The sequence below is a fragment of the Episyrphus balteatus genome, chromosome 1, assembly GCF_945859705.1.
Source record: "Episyrphus balteatus chromosome 1, idEpiBalt1.1, whole genome shotgun sequence".
NCBI classification, from domain to species: domain Eukaryota; kingdom Metazoa; phylum Arthropoda; class Insecta; order Diptera; family Syrphidae; genus Episyrphus; species Episyrphus balteatus.
Genome location: NC_079134.1, coordinates 13,256,602 through 13,280,279, shown reverse-complemented (window position 1 = coordinate 13,280,279; position 23,678 = coordinate 13,256,602). Strand labels below are relative to the sequence as shown.

Below are 23,678 nucleotides of genomic sequence, written 5' to 3'. Positions count from 1 at the left end.
AAAAAATAAAATGCACGACTGGGTCGCACGAACTTGCTCTTAGAGTTAAAGTTGCTTAATTTTTTAAGACTTTTTATATAGAAGTTTGGAAAATGTAGGTACCTACTATATGGGTACAACAAAAAAAAAATTTAAAAAAAAAATAAAATAAAATTCGTTTTTTAAAAAAATAAAATAAAATCTGAAATCAAATTGCCCTCCAAAACAAGTATGCAGTTTTGATTGATATATTAAGATGCATTTTTAGAAAAAAAAATTCAAAATCGTTAGAGCCATTTTTTAAAAAACTAATTATTTATAAATAATTTTTTGGAAAAAAAGTTTTAAAATAAAATTGGTATGCCATTTTATATAAATCTTTAATCAACATCTAAAAACAAAATTTCAAAAAAATTCAATGTCCCTTTTTCGAAAATTTGATTTTTCAAAAAAAATTTTTTTCAAAAATCAAAAAATTATTTTTTTGTAAATTTTATTTTTGGCTTATACTAAAATCATATAAATGCTTCTTTATAAAAAGTTTCGTTGAAATCGAATAAGCACTTTCGGAGATAATCGGATTTGAAAAAAAAAAACGGTTCTATGGCAGGTACCGTTAATAATGATTTTCAATAAAAAAAAACTTACATTTGAATCGCAAGTAAAAAATGAACACTGAATTTGTTTACGTAATGCAACTCACCATCTCAGACTATTAGGTTGTTGTACTCTGATAGCAACTAATCTTTACTTAAAGCCGTTTCGTCATTAATTAATACGTCACAACTCACAAGCAAAAATAAAAGACAAACACGCATATGTGAGTTATGTTATCAGTCCATGGAGGAGGCAAGATTCAGTACGGTTGCCGGCCTGATGCGGTGGTATGCTAGTATAAAATGTATACTTATCTGCACTTTAAACACATGCACATTCATACGATTTGTATGTATGTGAATTTGTTTGGAGTGCGGCAACGTTTGTAACGATTTTCCTCGATGCGGCTGCGGATTTGAAAATATTCAACTGGTGGCTTCAGTCGATGATCTTTGTTTGCAGAAGGAAGCTAAAAATTAATCAACACTTACGGTCGGTTGGTGGTGCTATAGTACACGCTGCTACTGTAAATAAACAAAAATTAAAAAAAAAATGTTTACTTTGTTAAAGTGCGATTAGTTGAACTTCATTATAATCTTTCTTATCAAAGTGTAACGATTTATTTTAGTGATAAGAAACTTTGTAGCGTGTTCGTTTGAAACACATTTAAATTTCAATTTAAAAAAAAAGCATTAAAATGATTGAAAATCTATTGAATATCCTTCGAATTGGTATCCTTTTGGATTACTGGAAAACATTTATATATTTTATTGGTATTTACGCATTATCTATTTATTTGTATGATAATTTTAAATCAGTGATTTCAATTATCAAATCAATTTTGGAGCCATACTTTCAACCGAATTCTCAAAAGTCGTTGATTGAAAAATATGGAAAATGGGCGGGTGAGTTATAATGAAATAAATTTTGTAATATGCATGCAAATGGTGTATCGAAATATTTACGAGTTTTTATGTTTTGTTTATTGTTTTTCTTTAATCAAATATTTTTTGTGTGTGTTTGTTAATGGTTTGATATATTAAAAATAAATGTGGAAAGAATTTTAATTAATTTTAAGATACTACCTGAAGTTTATACGAGTCGTTATCTGAACTTTTTTTTAAATGTGATTAGAAAACATAAATACCTACACAAAATGAAGAAAACATAAATTAATGAGTCATTAAGTTTTGTTTTTCAAAATATGTAACTTATGAGGAAGATATTTATTTTATTTTTGACTGCCTTAAATTTATATACAGAGATATCACTGTTTGCAGATAAATAAGAAACAATGCAGGTGCATGTAATATAGGTTTGAATGCAAACCAGTTACCTACCACTGCATAAGAAGACAATATATGCACAATGTTTTCATTCTTTGGACAAGAGCCACAAAGGCATTTTGCACCCAAAAAAAAATAACACGTTTTTCATGACATTATTACAGGAATTTTACAATAAGAAGAATTTGAATGCAATTGTTTTCTCTGCAATTTTTTTTTTAAAGTAGGTTTCTCATCACTGTCAAACTTCCCATCACATGTTAGTTTATCTTTTCATAAATCTACATATTTTCTTTTTCTTTAAAATTGCAACTTTAAACAAACATATCTTTCTTAACTTCTAACGTAAATAACTACCCAAGATGAGACACATTTTTTTTATTGCTATGAATAAGCATTTCTTATGTTGCAGGACATTGAACTTTAGAGATTGATAAACTTAGATCATTTTGGGCAAAACCGGGAAATTTTTTGACGCTTTTTAGGGTTTATATTTTTCAAAAAGTTCATATTATGTAAAAAGTCAATAGGAACTAGTTAAAGAAGATACCTACATTTTGCATTAACTTTTTTGATTAAAGTTCTGTGGGTTCAAAACTCCTTGAAATAAATAACTCCAAAAGTTGGAAAGGAGATAAGGCAAAATTATATGGGGCAAGGTCCAAAGGCGTACACGTACAGCCATGAGACTGGTGTTAAAAAAATCTATACACTGTTGCATATAAAGCGTGATGTTTTTGAAGATCGTTTTTGTGGTATATATTTAGATATTACTGTGTAAAGTAATATATGTACCAATCATGTATTTGTATATGTATACGATTTTCAAAATGTTCACACTTTGCATGCAGTAGCCTTCAGCTACCAGCAGCGATGCCAACTGAGGCATAATTATGCCTTTTAGGCATAATTTTATTAGCTAAGGCATTGAGGCTTATTTTTTGCCAAAAAGGCATAATTTTTTCCTTTCTACTCTTGATTTATATTTTAAAACTTTCTTATATTTTTTTTAAATATTTTGATAAAAAGACTAAAAACTTATATTTTCTATGTCTTTTAAATAAAGGTTGTTCGAAATTTTATATACAGAATTTGTTTTTACCATCTCTTGGTAGTGTTTAATTTTTCGAAGAATTTTGTTTACACTTATCACTTTTACTAGAAAAGAATCTAATTTTGTTGCTGTAAAAAGGTCTAAAACGCTTGCAAATAGGCTAATATTTTTTATTGGTGAAAAAAATTGGCCGCTAATTTCTTCCAATTATATGAAGCAACGTCTTGAAATATTCTTTTCGAAGAAAAAAAGTTTCCGTTACGTGACAAATAAGTTGCCTATTCAATCGTCAGTTAGACTATCAGAAGAATAAATTTCAATATAAAAAATTTTATTCCTAGGAATAATCTCTATCTGAGGTTTATCTGACTATTTAAAAATTGGCCCTTAATGTATAAATTGATTAAATAAACATTTCGTTTTGTGTACTTGTGTACTTTTTGTATATAATTTTTAAGCATAAACTAAGAAATTTAAATTGAGGCATAATTTATTTGAAAAGGCATAATTTTTTTTCAAGTGAGGCATAATTTTGACTGAACGGGTTGGCAACGCTGGCTACCAGTCTCATGGCTGGACGCCATATATTGCCTACTTTAGTTTGTGGGAAAAATATCAAACTTTGGAAGTGTTTTATTTCAAGAAGTTTTGAACTATAAAATGAACCTTTGGTAAGTTAAAAACTGAAAAAAAAAAGTCTGAAAATTAAACGGTTTTTCGCGTACCAGACAGTTAGCTCCTGGCATATATTTAAACAAAATTCCAAAAAAGGAGTTTGTTGCAATTTAAAGTCAAGGTGACTTGCATTGTTAAAAACAGTTCTGGTTTAGACTTTAATGTCTTATAATTTTAAAGGCTCCTTTTTTTTGTAGTCTCTTTTGAAGTAAAACTCCTTCATGATTGTTTTTGATGAGTTCGATTCAAGGTGTGCTTTTTGCTGTCAAGTCGATTTACTTGAGCATGTAACCGGAGATGTTTTCGTACAAGCTATGCTTTTCGCAGATGAAACTAAAAACTAACTTTCTTTCCAATCTTAGCGTTAAAATTGCCAAAGATAATTGTAGATAAGATAAAATGGCAAAAAGGGCTCGAAGTTCTAAGAACTTAATACTTCTTACCTAAATCTTCTACTCACCACAAAGCCGCTCTTTCCTACCATACGTATTTTCTGCAACATCTGCTATATATTCAGGATATCCAGTATTTGTGTGGTTGCAAGTGAGCTGTTTAAAGTCTGGACATTCCACGTGCTAATCCGAAATTGATTGTCCAATTTTCGTTTACATCTTTTACATCTGAACAGTTGGTTCATTTCTTACTAACGTACGAGTACTGCTTTTTCTACGTCCATAGTGGCAAGGGTCCCCAACTTGGAGGGTCGAGTCCTTTCGCTTTGCTGTTTATTAGGGCCTAAAACTCAGTGGCGGCCTTAGGGGTTGGCGAACTGGGCAAACCCCCGGGGGCCTCGCTCTTGCAGGGGCCTCACGCAACAACCCAAGCAATTTTTTTAAAAACATGTATGGATTTTATTCACTATATTTTTTTTTATCTAAAACTTTTGATTTTGCTTCTTAATTTTTTATTCGGGTTATAACATAGCGGTAAGTAAAAATAAAATTACTTAACTAATTTACGCATTTAAAACATAATTGAAAAATGTATTATGTAGTAATTGAATATCGCAATTCGTAAGGCCGCCGCTGCTAAAACTCATTCGGTTGGTCTCAGTAATGGAACAATAGAAAACTGGGAGGCTTGCCGCCAAATTCTGAAGTCAACATGTAGTGCCGAATATTTATTTATTTATTTATTTATTTCGTCAAGCAGAGTTATAAATCTCTTATAGACTACAGAATACAATAAGACTTATAATATATATATTCTACCCACCAGAGAAGAAAAAAGACATAATATTTTTTTTAAATACATCTCTGCTTAAAAACATATTGAAGTCAGTAATGTTACAAACTGAGTTAGCCTGTCTTAAACAACGAGTAATAGCTTCATTGTAACCATAATTCACCTTGTGAAAAGGGATCTCAAATAGCAATCGAGAACGAAGATTACGCTCAGGAGCATACCAACAGACTAAAGAAAGCAAGAAAGGGCAATTGATTTTAAAGTTAATAATATCTCTTATGAACATTATTTCAAAATATATTCTTCTAGATTCAAGAGATTGAATTCCCAATAACAAACACCTCGAAGTATAAGAAGGCATATCAATATTCCAATGAAGAATTTTGATAGCCATTCTGGTGAAACGCTTTTGAATCCTTTCAATTCTCATAGAATGAGTTTTATACATAGGGTTCCATACAATGCAGCAGTATTCCAAAATAGATCGAACGAAGCTGAAATATAGTGATCTTAACGTAAAAGGATCTGAGAAATCTTTTGAGTTACGATAAATGAAACCAAGCATTGAGCTTGCTTTGGAGACAATATAGTCAATGTGATCAGAAAAGTTTAATCTAAGATCGAATATAACCCCAAGATCTTTTTTTTCAATAATTCTGGCTAAAGGTGTTTCACCTAAACTATATGAAAAAATTATTGGGAATTGACTTCGATAAAAAGACATACACTGACATTTAGAAACATTTAGATGAAGGTCGTTAACTTCACACCACTCGAAAAGCCTATTCAAGTCTCTTTGTAAATGAATACAATCGAGAGTTGACTTGATTCTGATATAGAGTTTAATGTCGTCAGCATACATTAAACATTTGCAATTATTGAACTGATCAGGAATATCGTTAATGAAAATAAGAAACAATAGTGGTCCTAAATGACTACCTTGCGGGACGCCAGAAGTAACATTTACAGAATCAGAAAGAATATTGTTGATTTGAACACGTTGTGTTCTACCTGTAAGGTAAGATTCTAACCATTTTAAGATCGAGGAGAAAAACCCAATTTTTTTCAATTTTGATAGCAATATTGAATGATTTACGCGATCAAAAGCCTTCGAAAAATCCGTATAAACTACGTCACATTGAAAACCACGTTCAAGGGAGTTAACTAAATAGTTATTAAAGACTACAAGGTTCGTAGTAGTAGACCTCCCATTTACGAAGCCATGCTGGAGAGGAGAAATAACTTCTTTCAAAAGAAATACTAATTTGTTATAAACGATTTTTTCGAATAGTTTAGGTATTACAGGAATTTTACAGATCGGACGATAGTTACAAACTTCATTCTTACAACCTGATTTAAAAACTGGGTGAATGTATGATAATTTCCAAGCATCGAGGAAAATACCTTCATGAAGGGAACGGTTAAAAATGACTGAGAGTGGACAAGCCAGAGCTTTTGCACAATTTTTTAACACTAATGGAACAATTCCATCCGCTCCTGGATGTTTATCATCGTTCAACATTCTCAATTCATCTTCAATTTCTTCAGAAGATATTTGTAAATCACCAATGCTTACTAAGTTAAAGTTAGAATCGGAGTTCTCCATGGTTGATGGTACAGATGGTTTGTACACTGAACGAAAAAAGCTTGCGAACATATTGCACATTTTAAATGGGTCACTAGATGTTTCACCATCGAAATGAACTATGTTTGGAATACCAGCTGAGCTCTTTTTTTCATTTATGAATTTCCAAAAACATTTACTATTTTTTTTGAGATTAGTCTCCATATTCAAGACATATTGTCTATAAAGGAATTTGTTTAAAAAATCAAACTCCTTTTGTAATCGAAGATATTTGTTATAGAGAACTAAATCATTAATTGAATTTCTAAATAGTTTAAAAGCTTTGTTTTTTCTGTTGTTAATATTTATTAGTTTTTTGTTGAACCATTTAGGTTTTGATGCATAATTTTTAGAGATTTTAGGTATAAATAAATCAATTGCCTCTTTTAAAGAATTAGTAAGAAAATTATATGCAATGTTAATTTCGCAGTTGTTCAAGACAGATGGCTGACAGGAAGATATAATTACATTGGATATTTCATTAAATTTACATTTTTTAAAATTATAAGAAAGGTTACTATTTTGCAGTTTTAAGTATTTATAAAAGGAAAATTTTAGAGAAAGACAAACATGATTGTCAGAATTCCTCAATGGGGGTGGGTTTGGGTTGTGAATACCCACCCTGAACTCGGTATCAACAAACACTAAGTCAAGGAATCTATTCAAACTATTTGGAAAGCAATTTATTTGCTTTAATCCGAATTCAGAGAAAGTATCCACAACTATACTTTCAGAATCATTACTGACATTAAAAGGAATTAAAGAAGTTTTATCATCAGGATCTTTGGACCAATTAATGAAAGGCATAAAAGGAAAAAGAAGAAGAAGGACCTTAAATTCATTAAATTATCTTTTTTTTTCTGCGAGATGAAAAGCGGTTAAAAATTTAACAGAGTAAAGATCGCTAGGTCTGAATTCGTATAAAATTGAAAATGTATGTTAAAAATATGAGTCAAATGTTTTGAAGATTATTATTATAATATTTAACAATGTCAAATTTCGCGTGTAGGTACCTAATTATTTTGCATCATATATGATAAATACTATAAACGTATATGTACAGTAGGTATATATAAACGATATACCTTCCTCAACATTGATGGTAACCATTCATTAAAATTCTCACGGTATATGCAAACAACATTTAAACAACCTTGAAAACATGAAGTATCATACGCAGAGACTTTGCAGATTTTCTTTCAACTATCGTGTAGGTACATGGTACATCCACAAACCACAAACAGTTTTAATATTTTTTTAAACCACCAGGTAGTTAGGGGTCATCATCATATAATTCAACCATTCAACATTTTCCATGGTGCAATTAAATGAGAATCTTGATACCTCAGGTATCTTACCTACTACCAACATTACCTTCTTGGTTATAGAAACAAAAAGTCATGTGACCTTGAAAGTAACAACAACGGTATTTAATTATCTTCTGCCTTACCTTACCTACTTACACATTCCTAGCGGGCATACAACTTCAACATCAAAATAATTAAATTGCGAATAACTTTTATTTTTAAAATAGTTTGCCGGTACACGTTAATAATAATTTTAAAGTTTCGCTTGTCGAGATAATTGGGTTAAAAAGTTGGTCAACTATATCTGCAATGCCGTCTTTACCATAAGGGAACACGGGGCCAGTGCCCAGGGCCCCCATTCTCAGGGGGCCCCGAAGGTACGCAAATTTCTCGCACACTTTTATTCTCAAGCATTTTTGTCGGGCAGACCATCTACAAAAAAATTTTAGTTTTTATATGGCAAATATAATTATGTTTTCAAAAAGAAAACAAATTATGTGGCGTTGTATACGGACAAAATTTTAAATCCAAACGACCAAACCCAAATTCAATTTTCAACAAAAAAAAATAAGACAATAACATTTTCAAAAAACAAGAAAAATATCTTTTTTTCCACTGTAGGTAAGATTATTTATTATTTATTAATAAAAACAACGAATTCTCTTCCATTATCTTTTTCCTTAAAAAATAATTTCGTTTGAAGTTTGCAAAACTGTCAAACTTGTAGTGCGTGTTAAAATCAGTGTAAAAATATGTGTAGATTTGCATTAAAAGACGAAAAAGAATCAATTCGTCGGCAAAAAAACATCAATACTTTTTCCGTTGGAAAACGTTTAAGAAAAAACTTTTGCCGGCTCGTCGATGGTACATCAATGTTTTGGTTCAATCGAAAATGCCATGGTACAATGGTTGGCACCATTTTTTTATTTGCATTGCGAATTGCTCTCGTATTTAAAGACTGACACATAAAATTCATTAAATAACTTTAAAAAGAATTGTTTTTCAAAAAAAAAAAAAAAACAAAATTAATTTTTTTTAAACCCAAAAATTATCTTTTTTTAAGTTTTCTTAATTTTAATGTCAGTATAAACATTTTTTATGTCAAAATTTTCATTAAAATCGGTTGTGTAGTTTACATTAAGAAATCGGTTCTATGGCAAGTAGGTACCGTTAATAACGATCCAAAAAAATATTTTTCTTCTTTCAAAAGTGCGGCCTTATTTTCAGCATTACAAGTTTTTTTTTTGCGTTGAAAAGGAGACATTAAAATAAAAAGACAAACAAAAATAAGAAAAAACCGCTCTTGGAAATTACGTACAAATCGTCTGTACCAAGTTTTTAGCAAATCTATCAATCCGTTTGAGCTCTTTTTTTCCAATTCTTCAAACTGAAACTTATAACTGATACAGGGTATAATTATTGGCAGTATAAAAAGTACAATTATTGGCAGTGGCAACGATTGATGTCTCAATGCACGTATTAATGGCACCCCCTGTCAATAATAAAACACTAGGTACTTTATATGGAACGATATATTGGCACCCCTTTTTAACCATAACCATTGCCTTTAAGCCAACTATTGTAGTTATTTTACTTTCCAAAAGGGCCCCAAATTCTTGTGTGCCCAAGGGCCCCAGGATAGTTAAAGACGGCCCTGTATATCTGATTGTCGAGTAAAACGCTAAAACTTCGATAACTATCGAACGCACAAGCATGAAGAGCAACTGACAAAACCAATTGTAAATGTTTTATTTATTTAGATATTATTTGGATTTTGAGATCTATTAACTTTAAATAAATGAAACCACGTTTTATTACCAAATCGCATGTGTGGTTTGTGGTAATGGTTATATGAAAAAGCTATTGAAGATGATTAAATGTCGAACTTTGCAGATGTTTATTGTGATTGCTGATGCAAGATATCTATTACAATATTAGAGGACGTGATTTTTGTAAGTAGAACTACCTTGAATGTAGAAGAGTTTGTTGCATTCACCTACACCCTACAGTCATTTGCATTATGACAAAGTTAAACCGACAAGTTCATTTATAATATTTCCTTTTGTAAAATTTTGAAGTGTATTTGAGTTTTTTTTTTCATAATTTTAAATTTATTATGTAAAAAAATTACTTTTACGATACTAATTTTATTAAACAAACAAAAATTGAATTTAATTTTAAAATTAGATATTTAACAAACTCTTAACCACACATTCCCAGTTTATTTACCAAGTAACAGATACATATTAAGTCATCTAAGCTACTGCACTGTGCAATTTCAATTTCATTTAAAAAACTCACAGTTTACATTGGCTCCGCCAAACAATACTATGCAATATAACACATTAGCAGCTCAAATGACTACCTGATCGACGATAAACTGGTCAGTGGTAGAAGTTGTTGGTCAATATTTCCTTTTGATGCAACTAGTAAGTGAGCTACCCGCTACCGTGTGATCATTAAATTGCATACAAAATGCACACAAAAAAAAAACCTCATCAACAACAAGAGTCTGCAATTTTTGCTTGGATAAATAAAAATTAAAAAAAAAAAAACTATTTGAAGATTGCACTTGCATAATTCGCAAAACTGGTTGTTTTGCGGTTTTGGTTGGCCATACTCCGAAACGAGATTTTTCTATTTTTTTTTTTTCTGCAGACATTAAAGCCAGCTTTTCTTGAATTTTTGCAGGATGCAAGTGGTAAATTTAGCTGCAAAAATGCAGCAAGATGCAATTCCATGAAAAGACTTATATGGCTGAGTGCCAAAATGGCAGAGTGGAAAAGGTATGTGGGTCAGTCGGGTTTACTTTTCCATTTATATAAAGTTCGTCAGATTGCAAATCGGATGAAGTGATGATCATACTTTTATATGTTTGTTTGCAGTCTTTGAAGGGCAGATTGAATCTTTTATTTGCTTTAAAGATAAGGCCTGATGATATCTAACGTTGAAAAAAAAATTGAAAACAAGTTATAAAGTTAAAAATAATTTGCTTCAATAATTTTGTTGACCTTTTTTTAATTCAAATTCAATCCTAAGTGGGCTTCAGGTCTTGTTTATAAATTTTTTCCTATTTTTTCTCCAACGTTTCTTCTTCAGGTAGAGTATTCTGTCTTCTAACCTTAAGAATTTAATCTTAAGAACTTGTTAAAATTTATTTGTTTTAATTTTAAATATTTTTAAATCTCAAAAAATTTGAAGTCGTGAAAAAGACGTTTCAAATCATCGAAAAATTTCGATGATGAACGTCTTGAAAAAGATTGAAACATCTTTCGAAACGTCGGAGAAAAAATAGGAAAAAAATTTATAAACAAGACAAGAACTTGAATAATTTGCTTCTATTTTGTTAAAGGATCCAAATTAACGGCCAATATTATAACCTCCATTCCAAATATTTCAGCATATAAAAACTGTTATTATGGTTATGAATACATTTGTGTGAAACTAGTATTTTGAGAAGATTTTGAGCTTCGAATAATAAATATGAGAAAGGTAGGGTAGCTACGAGTATAGGGTCAGAATAATTAATTTATGAATTTTTATAGTAAGTACAGTCGTTTCTGGTAGAGCAGGACCCTGCCTTAAATCTGGTTGTTTTGATTTTTGGTAGATGTGTATGTATGTAGAGTCAACATGTGAAAAGTTGATGCGATTACACCTTTTGAAGGGCAAAATTACCCATTAACTGGCCTACTTGTGCTAGAAATATTACTGTAAAAATAGTGAACTACATTTAAATAATCAGATGGAGGGACTATATTCTAGCATTCTTTTACTAAAACGTTTTTGTATCCCTTATTTTTGGATTCGACAAACAGAATTATTTTTTTTTTTTTTTTTGAAAAATCAATATTTTGAAAATTAGTCTGTAAAATTTTTTGAAATTTCGTTTATATCTATGGATTAATTTTATCTTCAGAATGACATATAAATTTGTTTTTGTAAATGTGAAACTATTTTTCTTAAAACGACTCCAACAATTTCAAAAAACTAAATAAAAAATTCTTTGTTATCTGAGAAACCAAATGTCATCATACTTCGTTTGGAGGGCGTTAAAATAATTTAAAAAAGTGTTTTCGTGATGTTAAAAAACACTTTTTATATTTTTCTTATATTTTTTAATTATTAATTTTTATTTATTAATTCAATTTTTAATTTAATTAATGCTTAAATTAAATTAAAATTATTCTATTGAATATTCCAATAAATTTACAAATTTTCAACCTTTAAAGAAACTTTAACCTTAAAATCGAGTACGTTTGGCATAGTTGTTTAGGAATAGGACAAAAATCCATATTTACAATGAGCATAATTACAATGGCTGCATTAAGAAAATAGAATTTAAAAAAATATAAAATTGAAAAAAATATACTTGGATTTTGGTTCAAACTCAAAATCCCCATTTTTGTTATCAACTTGTACACGTCACCACATTTATTTTTCTGTAGCCAAATGAAATGTCGATCTTTTAGCCATAAATCAGCATATCTGATAACCTTAGTTATGACTTGGCATGATGCACCCTAAAAACTTTAAGTGCTAACATAACATTGTATCAAAATCACTCATAAATAGAATTGAAGTGATATCACTCTATTACCTTAAAGTCATTATCTATTACTTTATTGTTTCTTTTCTTTTTGAAAATCATCTACCCATAAATTACTTTAAATTAAATATCCAATATCCGTTTTTAAAAAAAATTTTAATTTATTACACATTTATACATATCTATTGGTAGTTGTAAAAATATTTGATAAAGTTACAAAATAACCACTTAAATCACGTTTGTACTTTAATCAGGTTAAAACCATTTATTATAGAATTAATAACTACGAAAATGTGAATTCGCGCTTAATGTGTGCAAGTCATTGATATTTTTTATTTAATATAAATTTAATATTTCTTTTTTTTTTCTTCTTCTTCTTGTAGTAATTACTGGTTCAACTGATGGCATTGGTAAGGAATATGCGAAAGAATTGGCCAAGAGAGGAATTAATGTTGTACTCATATCGAGGACAGAAAAAAAGTTGATCGATGTTGCAAAAGAGATTGGTAAATAAATTTGAAATGATATACATATTTGTAAATTATTGCAATTAATCTTAATTAATAAACACAAACTCATTACAGAATTGGAATTTAAAGTCAAGACCAAATGGATTGTTGCTGATTTCGCCAAAGGAAAAGAAGTTTATGAACACATTCGAAAAGAATTGGATGGGATACCAGTTGGTATTTTAGGTGGGTCTTATTTTTTTTAAATTGATTTTTTTTTTCCATCACAAAAACCTTGGGTTTTTTTTAACTGAAATTTTGCAACCCCTCATTGTTTCTCTTTTTCCGCCAAAGTACAAAGCTATATCCCAACTCTAAAATATCTGGGAGCAACAAAAAAAAAATATCGAAATAAAACTTATTCAATCTAATTTAACTACTAAAAAACTTACTACTAATTTAACTACTAAAAGATATGGGTAATAGTAGTTCATGAAATACTTCACAAGGCCGTTATAAGGTCCAATTAAAGCTTCAGCCTCCAAATTACACATAAACTGTTTAAGCCCTAAAGAAATTTATAGTGTCTACCGTTCTTCGATCAACCTTGTCTTTGAGACCAGACCTTACCAAATGCTTTCATGGCTACAATTTAACCTTTTTGAGGTTTCATTTTGCCTTTCCTCTGCAATTCTGCAATACTTCATGTTTACTATTTCATTTTTATTTCGAGGTGGCAACATTACTTTACCACGGTTACTATATCATGTTGTTACAACAACAATTGTACCATGTAATTATTTATTATGTCAAAGAAGAGGTAATTAAAAATTCCCAACATTCAAATGTTTACCTTCTTTTAATTACAGTTAATAATGTTGGCAAAATGTACGATTATCCAGATGAGCTAGCAAAGGTGCCTGAAGATATTTTATGGGATTTAATTAACATCAATGTTGCAGCATGTACAATGATGTGCCGAATGTTGATTGATCAAATGAAAAAGAACGGAAAAGGTGCCATTGTTAATATATCATCCGGAAGTGAGCTACAACCATTGCCTTATATGGCAGTTTATTCAGCAACAAAGGTGAGTTATTTGATCTTTTGTTAAAGAAATTGAAAATTATTTTTTTGTCCATTGCAGAAATATGTTAAAAGTCTTACATTAGCTTTGCAAGAAGAACTTAACGAATATGGAATCACTGTACAATGTGTTACACCATTATTTTTGGTTACAAAAATGAATCAGTATTCAAAGAAGGTTATGAGTGGAGGCTTTCTTATACCAGATGTTAAGAGTTTTACTCAATCGGCGGTGTTCACGTTAGGAAGGACTAGTGAAACTACAGGCTATTGGACCCATGGTCTTCAGGTAAAGTTTACGATATTTTACCAATGTAACTTTTTTATTAAATTTTAATTTTTTGTTTTTCTAAAAGTATGCCATTAGTAAAATTGTACCTGAATGGATCCGGATGAAAATTGGACACAGAATTACACAAAGACTTCGAACGGAATATTTAAATTCGCTGGTCGATAATAAAACTTCATAAAGACTGTAGCAAAGATTTTTAATGTGCCTAATTTATATAAAATTACAAGTTTAATTTTAATTTTGTGTTAAGGATGCTTTGTAAATAACTATTGTTTTTCATGTGATGTACACATTTTTTGAAATATTTTTAAGACTTCTTGTTGAATTCAAAAAAATAATATGAACAAATATTTGAAGACTGTAGAAAGAGTTCATCGTTCAAATTTTGCCATACATTTTTCAAGTTTGTTAGTCTTGACATACCGGAAAGCAAATGTTAAGAGTCAAATTTATCAATTTTTTTTTACGGTGGGAAGCATTATGTTTGATTAACAAATTGATATGAATTTGGTTTTGATAAATAACTATTGTATAATAATTGTAAATATTTAACTAGTAGATATAATGAACCATCTTTTTCATATTACTCGTACCTAATAAATTTTTTTTTAAATACTGTGACTTCAGATTTTTTTCCTAAACACTGTTCTATGTTTTGTAGAGTGTAGAGGTGTAGATACACAGCAAAAAAATCTGGCCTGTAGGTGAAAAATATGTTGTTTTCTTTGGGTCGCTGAAACCGAATCTAAAGACTGTTTCACTGTTTCTGTATCCTTGAATTTAACAGTGATTCGTTGTTGAGGTATTGATAGTCAAAGTCAAGAGTGTGGTTTTTGGTTTGATGACTGATTTCGCAGTCTAAAAAAAATCGTAGAAGTTTCAAACAAAAAGAATCTTGAAGCTAAATAAATAGCCTTTCTAAAAATAATTATCATTTAATTAGAAAAAATTTCCCACTTTTTTAATGTCGTTTTCGATTGGTTTCACTCAAGATTTGACTCATTCTGAAATCGAATGGAACAGGTCAAATCGCTTCCACTCAATTCTGTTTTTTTTTTTATTTCTCTGAAATTTCAAATGTCAAATATTTGTATTATTTTTTTTCTTGCAAACGAAAGGTATGGCGTTAGAGTTGGAAAGTTATGAATTATTATTTGAAGTAAATGGTTATTAACCCATTAATGTATCCATTTTTGATTTGTAATTATATATATATATTTATATATATATTTAAATTTCAGAAAACAATAAATTGTTGAATGAAAAACAAAAAAACACTGATTGAGTGTTTTATTTTTGACATGTGAGTGAATTCTGATTTGAATTCTGTTTTGAAATCAAGAAGAGAATTTCTATTCTGAGAAGCGTTCTGCCTGTCATATTCGTGTGAATAAAACACTTTCAGAAGGCTTCTGAATGATTCCGGACCCTTCCGGAGAGCCAATCGAAAACGACATAAGAGAAAAATAAAAATAAAAAAATGGAAAATTTTGGTTTTTGAAAAGTTCCTATGATTTAGCTATTTTTTTTATGAAATTCTAAAACAAGAAGAATGTAGCTTTTTGTTTTGTCCTGATTCAATCATTTTTTACGGAGATACAGCCTATCGAAAATCACTAAAAAAAAATCACGAATTTTTTGTGTTCCTTTAATTTTTTTTGGGCTAGTGTACAATCCATTGCTCATATTTTCCTGACTTCAGGAAAGCAAACTTTCAGTTGTTTTTCGAACACTTAAGTGATAGGAATTAATAATATATGTTACGTTTACTTATATTGATGAAGCACTAACTGCGTCAAAAACACTATCCCTCTAAATAACAATTGATCAATTCTTTTAAGAAATGTAGAAATACATTAGTACCAATAACGAAGAAAAATAACAAAAATAATAAAAAATTATTTTTATTTAAAGTGGAGCGAAAAAATACGTTAGTACCGCCCCTTTTCTTTTTGTTCGAGCTGGCCATTAAATCAGTTAAATTTCCTTGTTTATAGAAAATGTTCAAATGCAGTAGAACAGCGAAGTAAAGGGGACTGAGTTCACAAAGACTTTTCCAATGCATAAAGTTATCATTTCCAAACTAAAAGCTTTCTTAGAGGTAGAGGTTCATATATGCCATAGTTTATTCTATGGAAGTCAACGTGTAAAAGTTAACATCTTCGTAGGTGGTGAGACTCCCCGCTATAATTCATCTAATAAACCCATTAAAAAGTTGAAAAAGAAATATTAGATCATTATTTACACGTCTTTAGTAAAAATATGGATCCTTTGTACATATAGCCGCAGATGAATGGATTTAATGCTACATTTTTGAAAATAGGAATCGTGATTGCAACCAAATTGCATTGTTCGTTAAAAACAAAACCAATCCTACTTCCGTTTGTTTTTTTTTTTTTTTTATTTCTGATAAACTTACACCTGCCAATGGTGAACCAAAATATTAAAAATACATTTTTTATCAAATAATATAATATTTATTTTAAACTTGTTTTATTTCTTAAAATCAAGAAAATTATTTATCGGATCGTTATTTTTATTAAATATTCTTTTTTTTTGTGTATAGAAAAATAAAATGCAAATATTTCATTGGTAAGAGCGAATAAAAAAAAATATAAATACATTTACCATAAAACTTGATGGATATCTCATCAATCCCGGGAAATCGATGGACATTGATTGAAATGAAATTATAACAAATTGCAAAAAGTAAGCTAAATTAAACAAAACGCATAATTCAACAGAGGTGCACCCTTTAAAATAAACTGAACATGACGAATAATTGCTAAAAATAAAAAAATTAAATACAGCAGTGTTGATGTTTTGATTTTTTTTTTTGTTTTTAAAGATGACGTTGAGATTTTAACAGGCCGCTTTTAAACAACACACATGACAGACAGAAGTATCCATTTAAAAAAAAACCTGTGAAATGAAATCTGTATTAGAATTTTGTTTTAGTTTATAATTCACATTCACAATTACCATTTGTCTTTGAATTCATCACCTTTGCTGTTGTAGGCGGGTAATTTTTATTTTGGCCAATTTAAATATTGTCTACATGATTGAAATTGCATATCCGTTTTTGTTGTTCCCTTTCTTGGCGCCATATCCGTCATTACGTCATCTGTAAAGCAAAACAAAAATAAAATAAATATTAAAATTAACTTAATTCGTGATGTGTGTCTTTAATCTTGTCAGGGAGTTATTTTAAGAAACAAAACAGATTGCTTTCGGTTTCAAAATCTTTGGCAATGGTTTTGAAAAAAATTCCACACAATCAGATATGATGAGCAGAATTCTAATGGCAAAGGAAAATATTTTTGAGTAAACTCGAAAAAAAAAACGCAATTTTGGTTTAAATTGGTAGCAATAAATTGACTCGACCGAATCTACTTGACTAATTGCATTCGATTGTTTACTTTGAATTGAACTAAATTGTGTTCGTAATTGTTTGGAGGAAATTTTTTTTATTTTTCATTTAATTTAAATGTTTCTTTTTTTTTTCTTTGCTTGTGAATGAATGTATTTTTTTGTTTTGGTAATTAGATTTAAATGAAGATAATTTATTGGGGGTAGTTTTGTGTCTTTCAATTAAATTTTATTTATTTTTACTCGAAGAAGAATGCATTCAACTAGAAAAATATACTTGATATCAGGCATGAGATATTGAAAATATAATTAATATTTAGAACAATAGTCTGGTACATTGTCTTTATTTCAAAGTATATTTTTAAGAAAGAAATTAAGTAAATAATAATACGTGTTTACTTAATTTGTTTCATACAGCCTTGAGATCAATGATTGAATTTATGCAAAGTTTACTTTATATTATTTTAAATTTTCCTTTTATTCATTAAAAGCATTTTTATGAACAAATAGCTGATTATTTTTATATTAAGCAATAAAAAGTTATAATAAAAAATTTTGAAGAACATACGAATTTTTGATTTGATGCCAACACAATTCACATAAAAAATAATAAAAAATTGCTGTGATCTAAAATATGTCTTTGTGGATTTTTTGTTCAATATTTTAAGCTATTATTTTCAAAAAGAGCTATCGAGAAACTTGTTCATAATTTCAGCAGTGGTAAAATATGACAAGAGAAAAAGTTTGATGCTTATATCGTCATAAATATTCATTTTTTATGCGAAATAAATTACACTGGTTAATAAAATTAAACTTTTTTTTGTTGCCGAAACAAAAATATACTTTTCTGAAGGTTTTTGGTGTGCTGAATTCGAATCTGAAGTCAAAAAAAATTAATCAGCTCCCGTTTTCGAAATATTACCGTTAGAAAATGCAGTACTTCGGACCTTATTCTTTTATATAAGGAACATTTTTTGAGCATATTAAGTAACGGTTTTCATAAGTACTATTTACCACCTTTTTAAATCTGTTTAAATCTTTCCGATATCTTTTTTACTGTCCGAGATATCCTAAGTTGTTTGGTATTTTTATAAATTTTATAACGTCATTATCTTCTTTATGTATGAAGCCAAACCCACTTACTTCAGTTTGAGATATCTCGGGCAATATAAAAGATATTGAAAAGATTTAAACAGGTGTCGAAAGATGGAAAACAGTTCTTATAGAAACCGTTACTAAATATGTTCAAACAATTTTCTTTATAAAAAAGAATAAGGTCCGAAGAATTCAAAAAAACCTGTTTTTGCATTTTCTAACGGTATTATCTCAAAAACGGGAGCTGATTAGTTGTTTCTGACTTCGGATTCGAGTTCAGCACACCAAAAACCTTCAGAAAAGTATATTTTTTTTTTCGGCAACAAAACCCTTGTAAACTAGTGTTATTTAAGAAAAAAAGTCACGTATACGCCCGAGTGATCAGAATTATCTTTATAAAGGAATATTATAAGAGTTGAGCCAAAGATTTAATAATATGGAAATAACTGATATATCTTAATTAAATAAATTAAAAGAACTTAAACAAAAGGCGGTATCGTAAGGTTGTAAGTAGTAACTAGGGTCCAAGTCATTTTTAATTTTAGGTAAAACAAAATGTAGGAAGGTAGGGAGGAATTCGTTCAAGCTAAATTCTTAATTATAATATTAACTTAAGTCGATATGTTTCTCAAGTGAGCGTCTGATGAGCCATTTTTAGTTGAGGATTTCCTCATTTACGAACAAATACAAATTTTTCCCGAAAATTGTTTGAGAGTTTAATAAACTAAGTAACACCAAAAGATTAACTAGGATTTTTAAAGAAAATAACCGTGCAGAAGTATTGGACAACATGGAGGTTAGAATGAAAAAGGATAACAAATTATTTTTTTTTTTAAATAACGAAACCACCTTTTAAAATGGTTGACCTCCATAAATAGTTGTTACCCTTTGGCGGGATGTTAAGTGAGATGGGCCTTAGCGCCAGAATTCTGGGTTCCATACCCAGCCTCTACCTAAAAAAAAAAAAAAATTTTTAAGAGGTAATGCCCGTTGCGAGGGATCAAACCCTCCAAGAGTATCATTGTCTTGAAAAAGTACCTACATCTCTGCTTCTCAACTCGTTTTCAAAAAATTTATTTTTCAAAAAGAAAAATTTAATATTTTAGAAAAATGCAACACTGAAGGTTTTAAAATTTGTTATACATTTTAATATTACGCTTACTCAAACACTTTTGTATGAGAAATTTCGTTTGAATCGGTTTAACCATTTAAGAGAAAGTCAGATATTAACGATTCTATGACAGGTACCATTAATAATGGTCTATTAATATTTAAATTTTTTTACAATTGGATCTCATTTTCTTATGTTCATAGATTTTTTCAATCGAGCCATTAAAACTAGTAACAATTAGATCTAAGAGAGAAAGTATTAAAGCTATGTTATTGGTCCTATGTGCTTACATACCCATATAAACAAAATATTAAATAATAATATGAAAACACTCGATTTTTATTTGTTTACATAAATAAGTTGCTATGTATTAAGAAAAAAACACTTGTTTTCATTGTAAACATTTTTGCTAACCATAAATTTAATGCATTTTTGATGATTCTCGAGATTCTCTTTGAAGGTAAGAGCCAATATTTTTCATCAGTCAAGAGTAAACATCAAAATGATAAAGAAATCAAATATATTGAAAATAGAATAGACTAGATGTGTTCTCAAATATTTCTCCTTGTTGACGCTTGATTAATTAAATGTTTTATTATGCGGTGGTGTTCATGTCAATTTTTTTTTTTTTTTCAAAGCATTGTTAAAAAAATTTTGAAAAATATTGGGTGTGTCAGTTTAAAAATTGGCAACATTTGTGCATGTTTTTTTGTATTTATTAATACAATCTTTTTGATTATAAATTATGAATTTAAAAAATAACCACAGCTTTATTTTATATCATGCTATAAAAAAACAGTGTTAAATATTGCCAGAATTCTTGATTCCATGCCAATCCATATAAAAAACGGAAGAAAAAAACTCGTATCTGATATCATGAAAATAATAATTTTTTTTCTTTGAAGAATCTTTTGAAGCATTTTTGTATTTGGAAGCCAAAAATGATGTCAAAAATGTGCTGACTATAAAATCAATGATATTATTATGACAGCCGAGGTGACTTTTAAAAATAAAAATTTCACTTTTATTCCATTTGGATTATGATCTCCATGAATGTTTTTAAAAAAAGCACGTATACGCCCGAGTGTCCCTAGGAAAGTTATTTTATTAAAAAAAAATATATATTAGCCCGCTTCATTTCAAACATCTTTTTCCGTTTTAGCTAAATCAAAAAAAAAAAAAAACACCTTCAGCCCTATTTATAAATTCATCATAGAGAGTACATAGCATTATGTACTCTTTATAATGTATTTAAACAAAAAATTGTGATTTATAATATTTATGCAAAGTTTAATAAAGGTTGTATAAGCTAAACGAGTTTTTAGGTTGTTTAGAGCCTGAATAAGAATTTATTTAGCTTAAATGTCATTTGAACATCAAATAATTTTCAGAGAAAGAAAAAATATCAATATTTGTATATATTTTTGTTTTTTCATTGAAGAATTTATTTTTTTGATTACATTTTCAATTAAAATTAAATTAAATGAACAACTTGAAGTCAACTAAATCAAAAAATAAGAAATTTGGAGATTTGTTCCTGATGTAATTTACGAGATATAAAATCATGTGTGTAGTGTATTCATCTTTTTCTTATGTGCCTACATTTTCATACATGTGAACAATTTGTTATCAAATGAAATGTGTTTTTTTTAGAGATTTTCTTCTACATATGACATTGAGAACTTTCGCTCACGTTTTTGTTTATTTTTTTTTTTGTTTATTTTTGAATCAAATGGAGTTATTTTATCGACAGATGGAGTTGTTTGTCGAACTAATTTTCCATTTTTAGTACTTATTTGGACACAAACCTAGCATAATTATAATGGCTAAGAAAATGTTTTAAAAATAGAAATTTATGTAACGTTGCATAAAGGCTACATAAAACTTTATGTATTGTATAACTATGCAGCCGTTTAGAGCTGTTTAGTGAAATCTAATAAATAAGGCTGCTTGTATTTTAAATTATATTTGCTTAAGTAAAATTTTTGTTTATGGATAAATAAAAAAAGTAAGCATGAACAAAACAAAACACTTTATCCTGCAAACGTTCTAGATACAATTTTGTTTGAAACAAAATGTTTTTGTTTGGACTAAAGGCCGTTAAAAGCTATATTAAATCAATAATTTAACAAGTCCAATTCTACTTTACTGATTTCAGTAGTATAAATAGAATTTGTATTATAAAACCAGTCTTCTTCTTCCTTAAATGAGAAATGTCAACAAAAAGTTGACTAAATAAAGAAGAAGACTTTTTTCATTCAAAATTAAAGAAATTGTTTATGATAAAACTAGTTTGTTTTACCTAGTTTTTTTTTTTTAAGTACAAACTAAATATTTTAAAATCTTGCCTATTAAAGGTTGGTGAAAAAACTCCAAACAATTTCAAATTGTTGACTAAAAATTTTATGAGATGTGCCATGGTTATAACATTTTCGGCCAAGGTTTAAATTATAAATTAAAGAAAATTAAACTTAAATATATGAATACATAAATATAATTAGTATAATAAGTATACCTAGTGATTTTTTTTTTCATTTTTTACATAAAAAGAAAACCACTTTAAAGTTATTTTTACTTGCTCTATAGGGCAAGTATTGGTTTCGTGTCGTAAAAAAATTGAGGTTTTAATCAAAACCAACATTACGATGATGGAGAATTCCGAAAAAGTGGGTCCCGCAATTCCGTCCGTGCGTGCGTCTGTGCGTCTGTGCGTCTAAACGGGTGGATGGATTTTCTTCAAATTTGGTACAGATGATTTTTATGTAATTCTGAAAGTTGATTTTTTTTTGTTTTTTTATATCTCGTTTAGAACGTATACCTCCCATACAAAAAAATACGATATTACGAATTTCTCGAAAACGGCTCTAACGATTTTGATTAAACTTTGTATACGTAATATTTAAAGCAATGGCAATAAAACTGCATTTTTATTTTTTCTCAAAAAAGTCAAATAACAAAAAATTTTTTTTTTCATTTAACAAAATTTTGCCCTAAATGTCGGCTCTTCCCCAATATCAATTTTTTTAAAATTTAGATCCAGCTTTTAAAATCTAAAAGTAGACTAACATAAAAGTGCTTTGAACTGCAAGAGCAAGTACGTGCGACCCCAGTCGTGCATTTTATTTTCTAATTGTTTTACAAAATTCTAATTATTTATTTATCCACTAACCAATTTGGTTTGCGTTGATCTTAATTTTTTTTTCAATTCTCCGTCAATATAATTATTGACAAAACAATTTATTAAACCAAACAAAAAGGGACAAATTTTATTGTTTTTATAGTTTTAAATTAACCATAATATGAAATATTTTTCTCACCTTGTTAAGCGTTAAAAATTACATCCTCTTCAATATTAATAATACATGATGACAAAATAAATGGAATACAACTAGTTGACTATTTTAATTAAAATTAATACAACCGCCTAAGATAGTGTAACGTAAAAAGCGTATAATAATCCCAATAGGAATACCAAGATGGTAAAAGTAGTTAACAAACTTGTCATTTCATTCATTTTGAATGTTTTTTTTTTTTTTTAATTTGTTTTAAACACACGAGAGATCAAAACGAATTTCAATTAATTTGCGGAAACGAAGGGTTTGATTCCTTTCGATTGATGATACTGAACTAACCGGACGCTAACTAAAAACTGGGACGCGTGCTTCCACAAAATTTCCACAATATTGGAATTTTTTTTTTTCTGAAATATCAGAAAAATCAAATAGCTATATGTGTTCCAAGTTGTTGGTTGCTATAGCATCTCCAACACTTGTTCTGTATATTTTGTTAGATTTTTTATTCGGAAGATAATTTTGGATTTTCAGTTTTCCATGATGTATATTTTTTTTTTTTTGATAAAAGATTTTTTTATGTTATAAAATTAATTTTACATGTAGTTTTTGTACAATTCAAAATCTAAGTACACAAATGTTACATGCCTTATTACAGTCTCATTTGTATTTTTGTTTATTTGTTTGGTATAATTGTTTAGTTTTCAATAAAAGATCTATAGGTGTAGGA

At 28.8% G+C, this 23,678-nt stretch overlaps 1 protein-coding gene and 1 long non-coding RNA gene across 2 annotated transcripts; one reads left to right on the top strand and one right to left on the bottom strand.

Annotated features, from left to right (window-relative positions):
- The first annotated feature begins 681 nt into the window (after nt 1–681).
- On the top strand, nt 682–14,420 carry LOC129905154 (inactive hydroxysteroid dehydrogenase-like protein 1). Its single transcript, XM_055980556.1, has 6 exons — nt 682–1,481; nt 12,640–12,762; nt 12,841–12,951; nt 13,575–13,795; nt 13,853–14,080; nt 14,148–14,420. The coding sequence occupies exons 1-6, from the start codon at nt 1,274–1,276 to the stop codon at nt 14,259–14,261; spliced, it is 1,005 nt and encodes a 334-aa protein (XP_055836531.1). The 5' UTR covers nt 682–1,273; the 3' UTR covers nt 14,262–14,420.
- A 2,155-nt stretch (nt 14,421–16,575) lies between these two features.
- LOC129905153 (uncharacterized) lies at nt 16,576–23,340 on the bottom strand. Its single transcript, XR_008770553.1, has 3 exons — nt 22,976–23,340; nt 17,066–17,207; nt 16,576–17,005 (listed from the first exon to the last, which is right to left on the bottom strand). It is a non-coding gene; the product is annotated as an uncharacterized LOC129905153 (long non-coding RNA).
- Between the last annotated feature and the right edge of the window lie 338 nt (nt 23,341–23,678).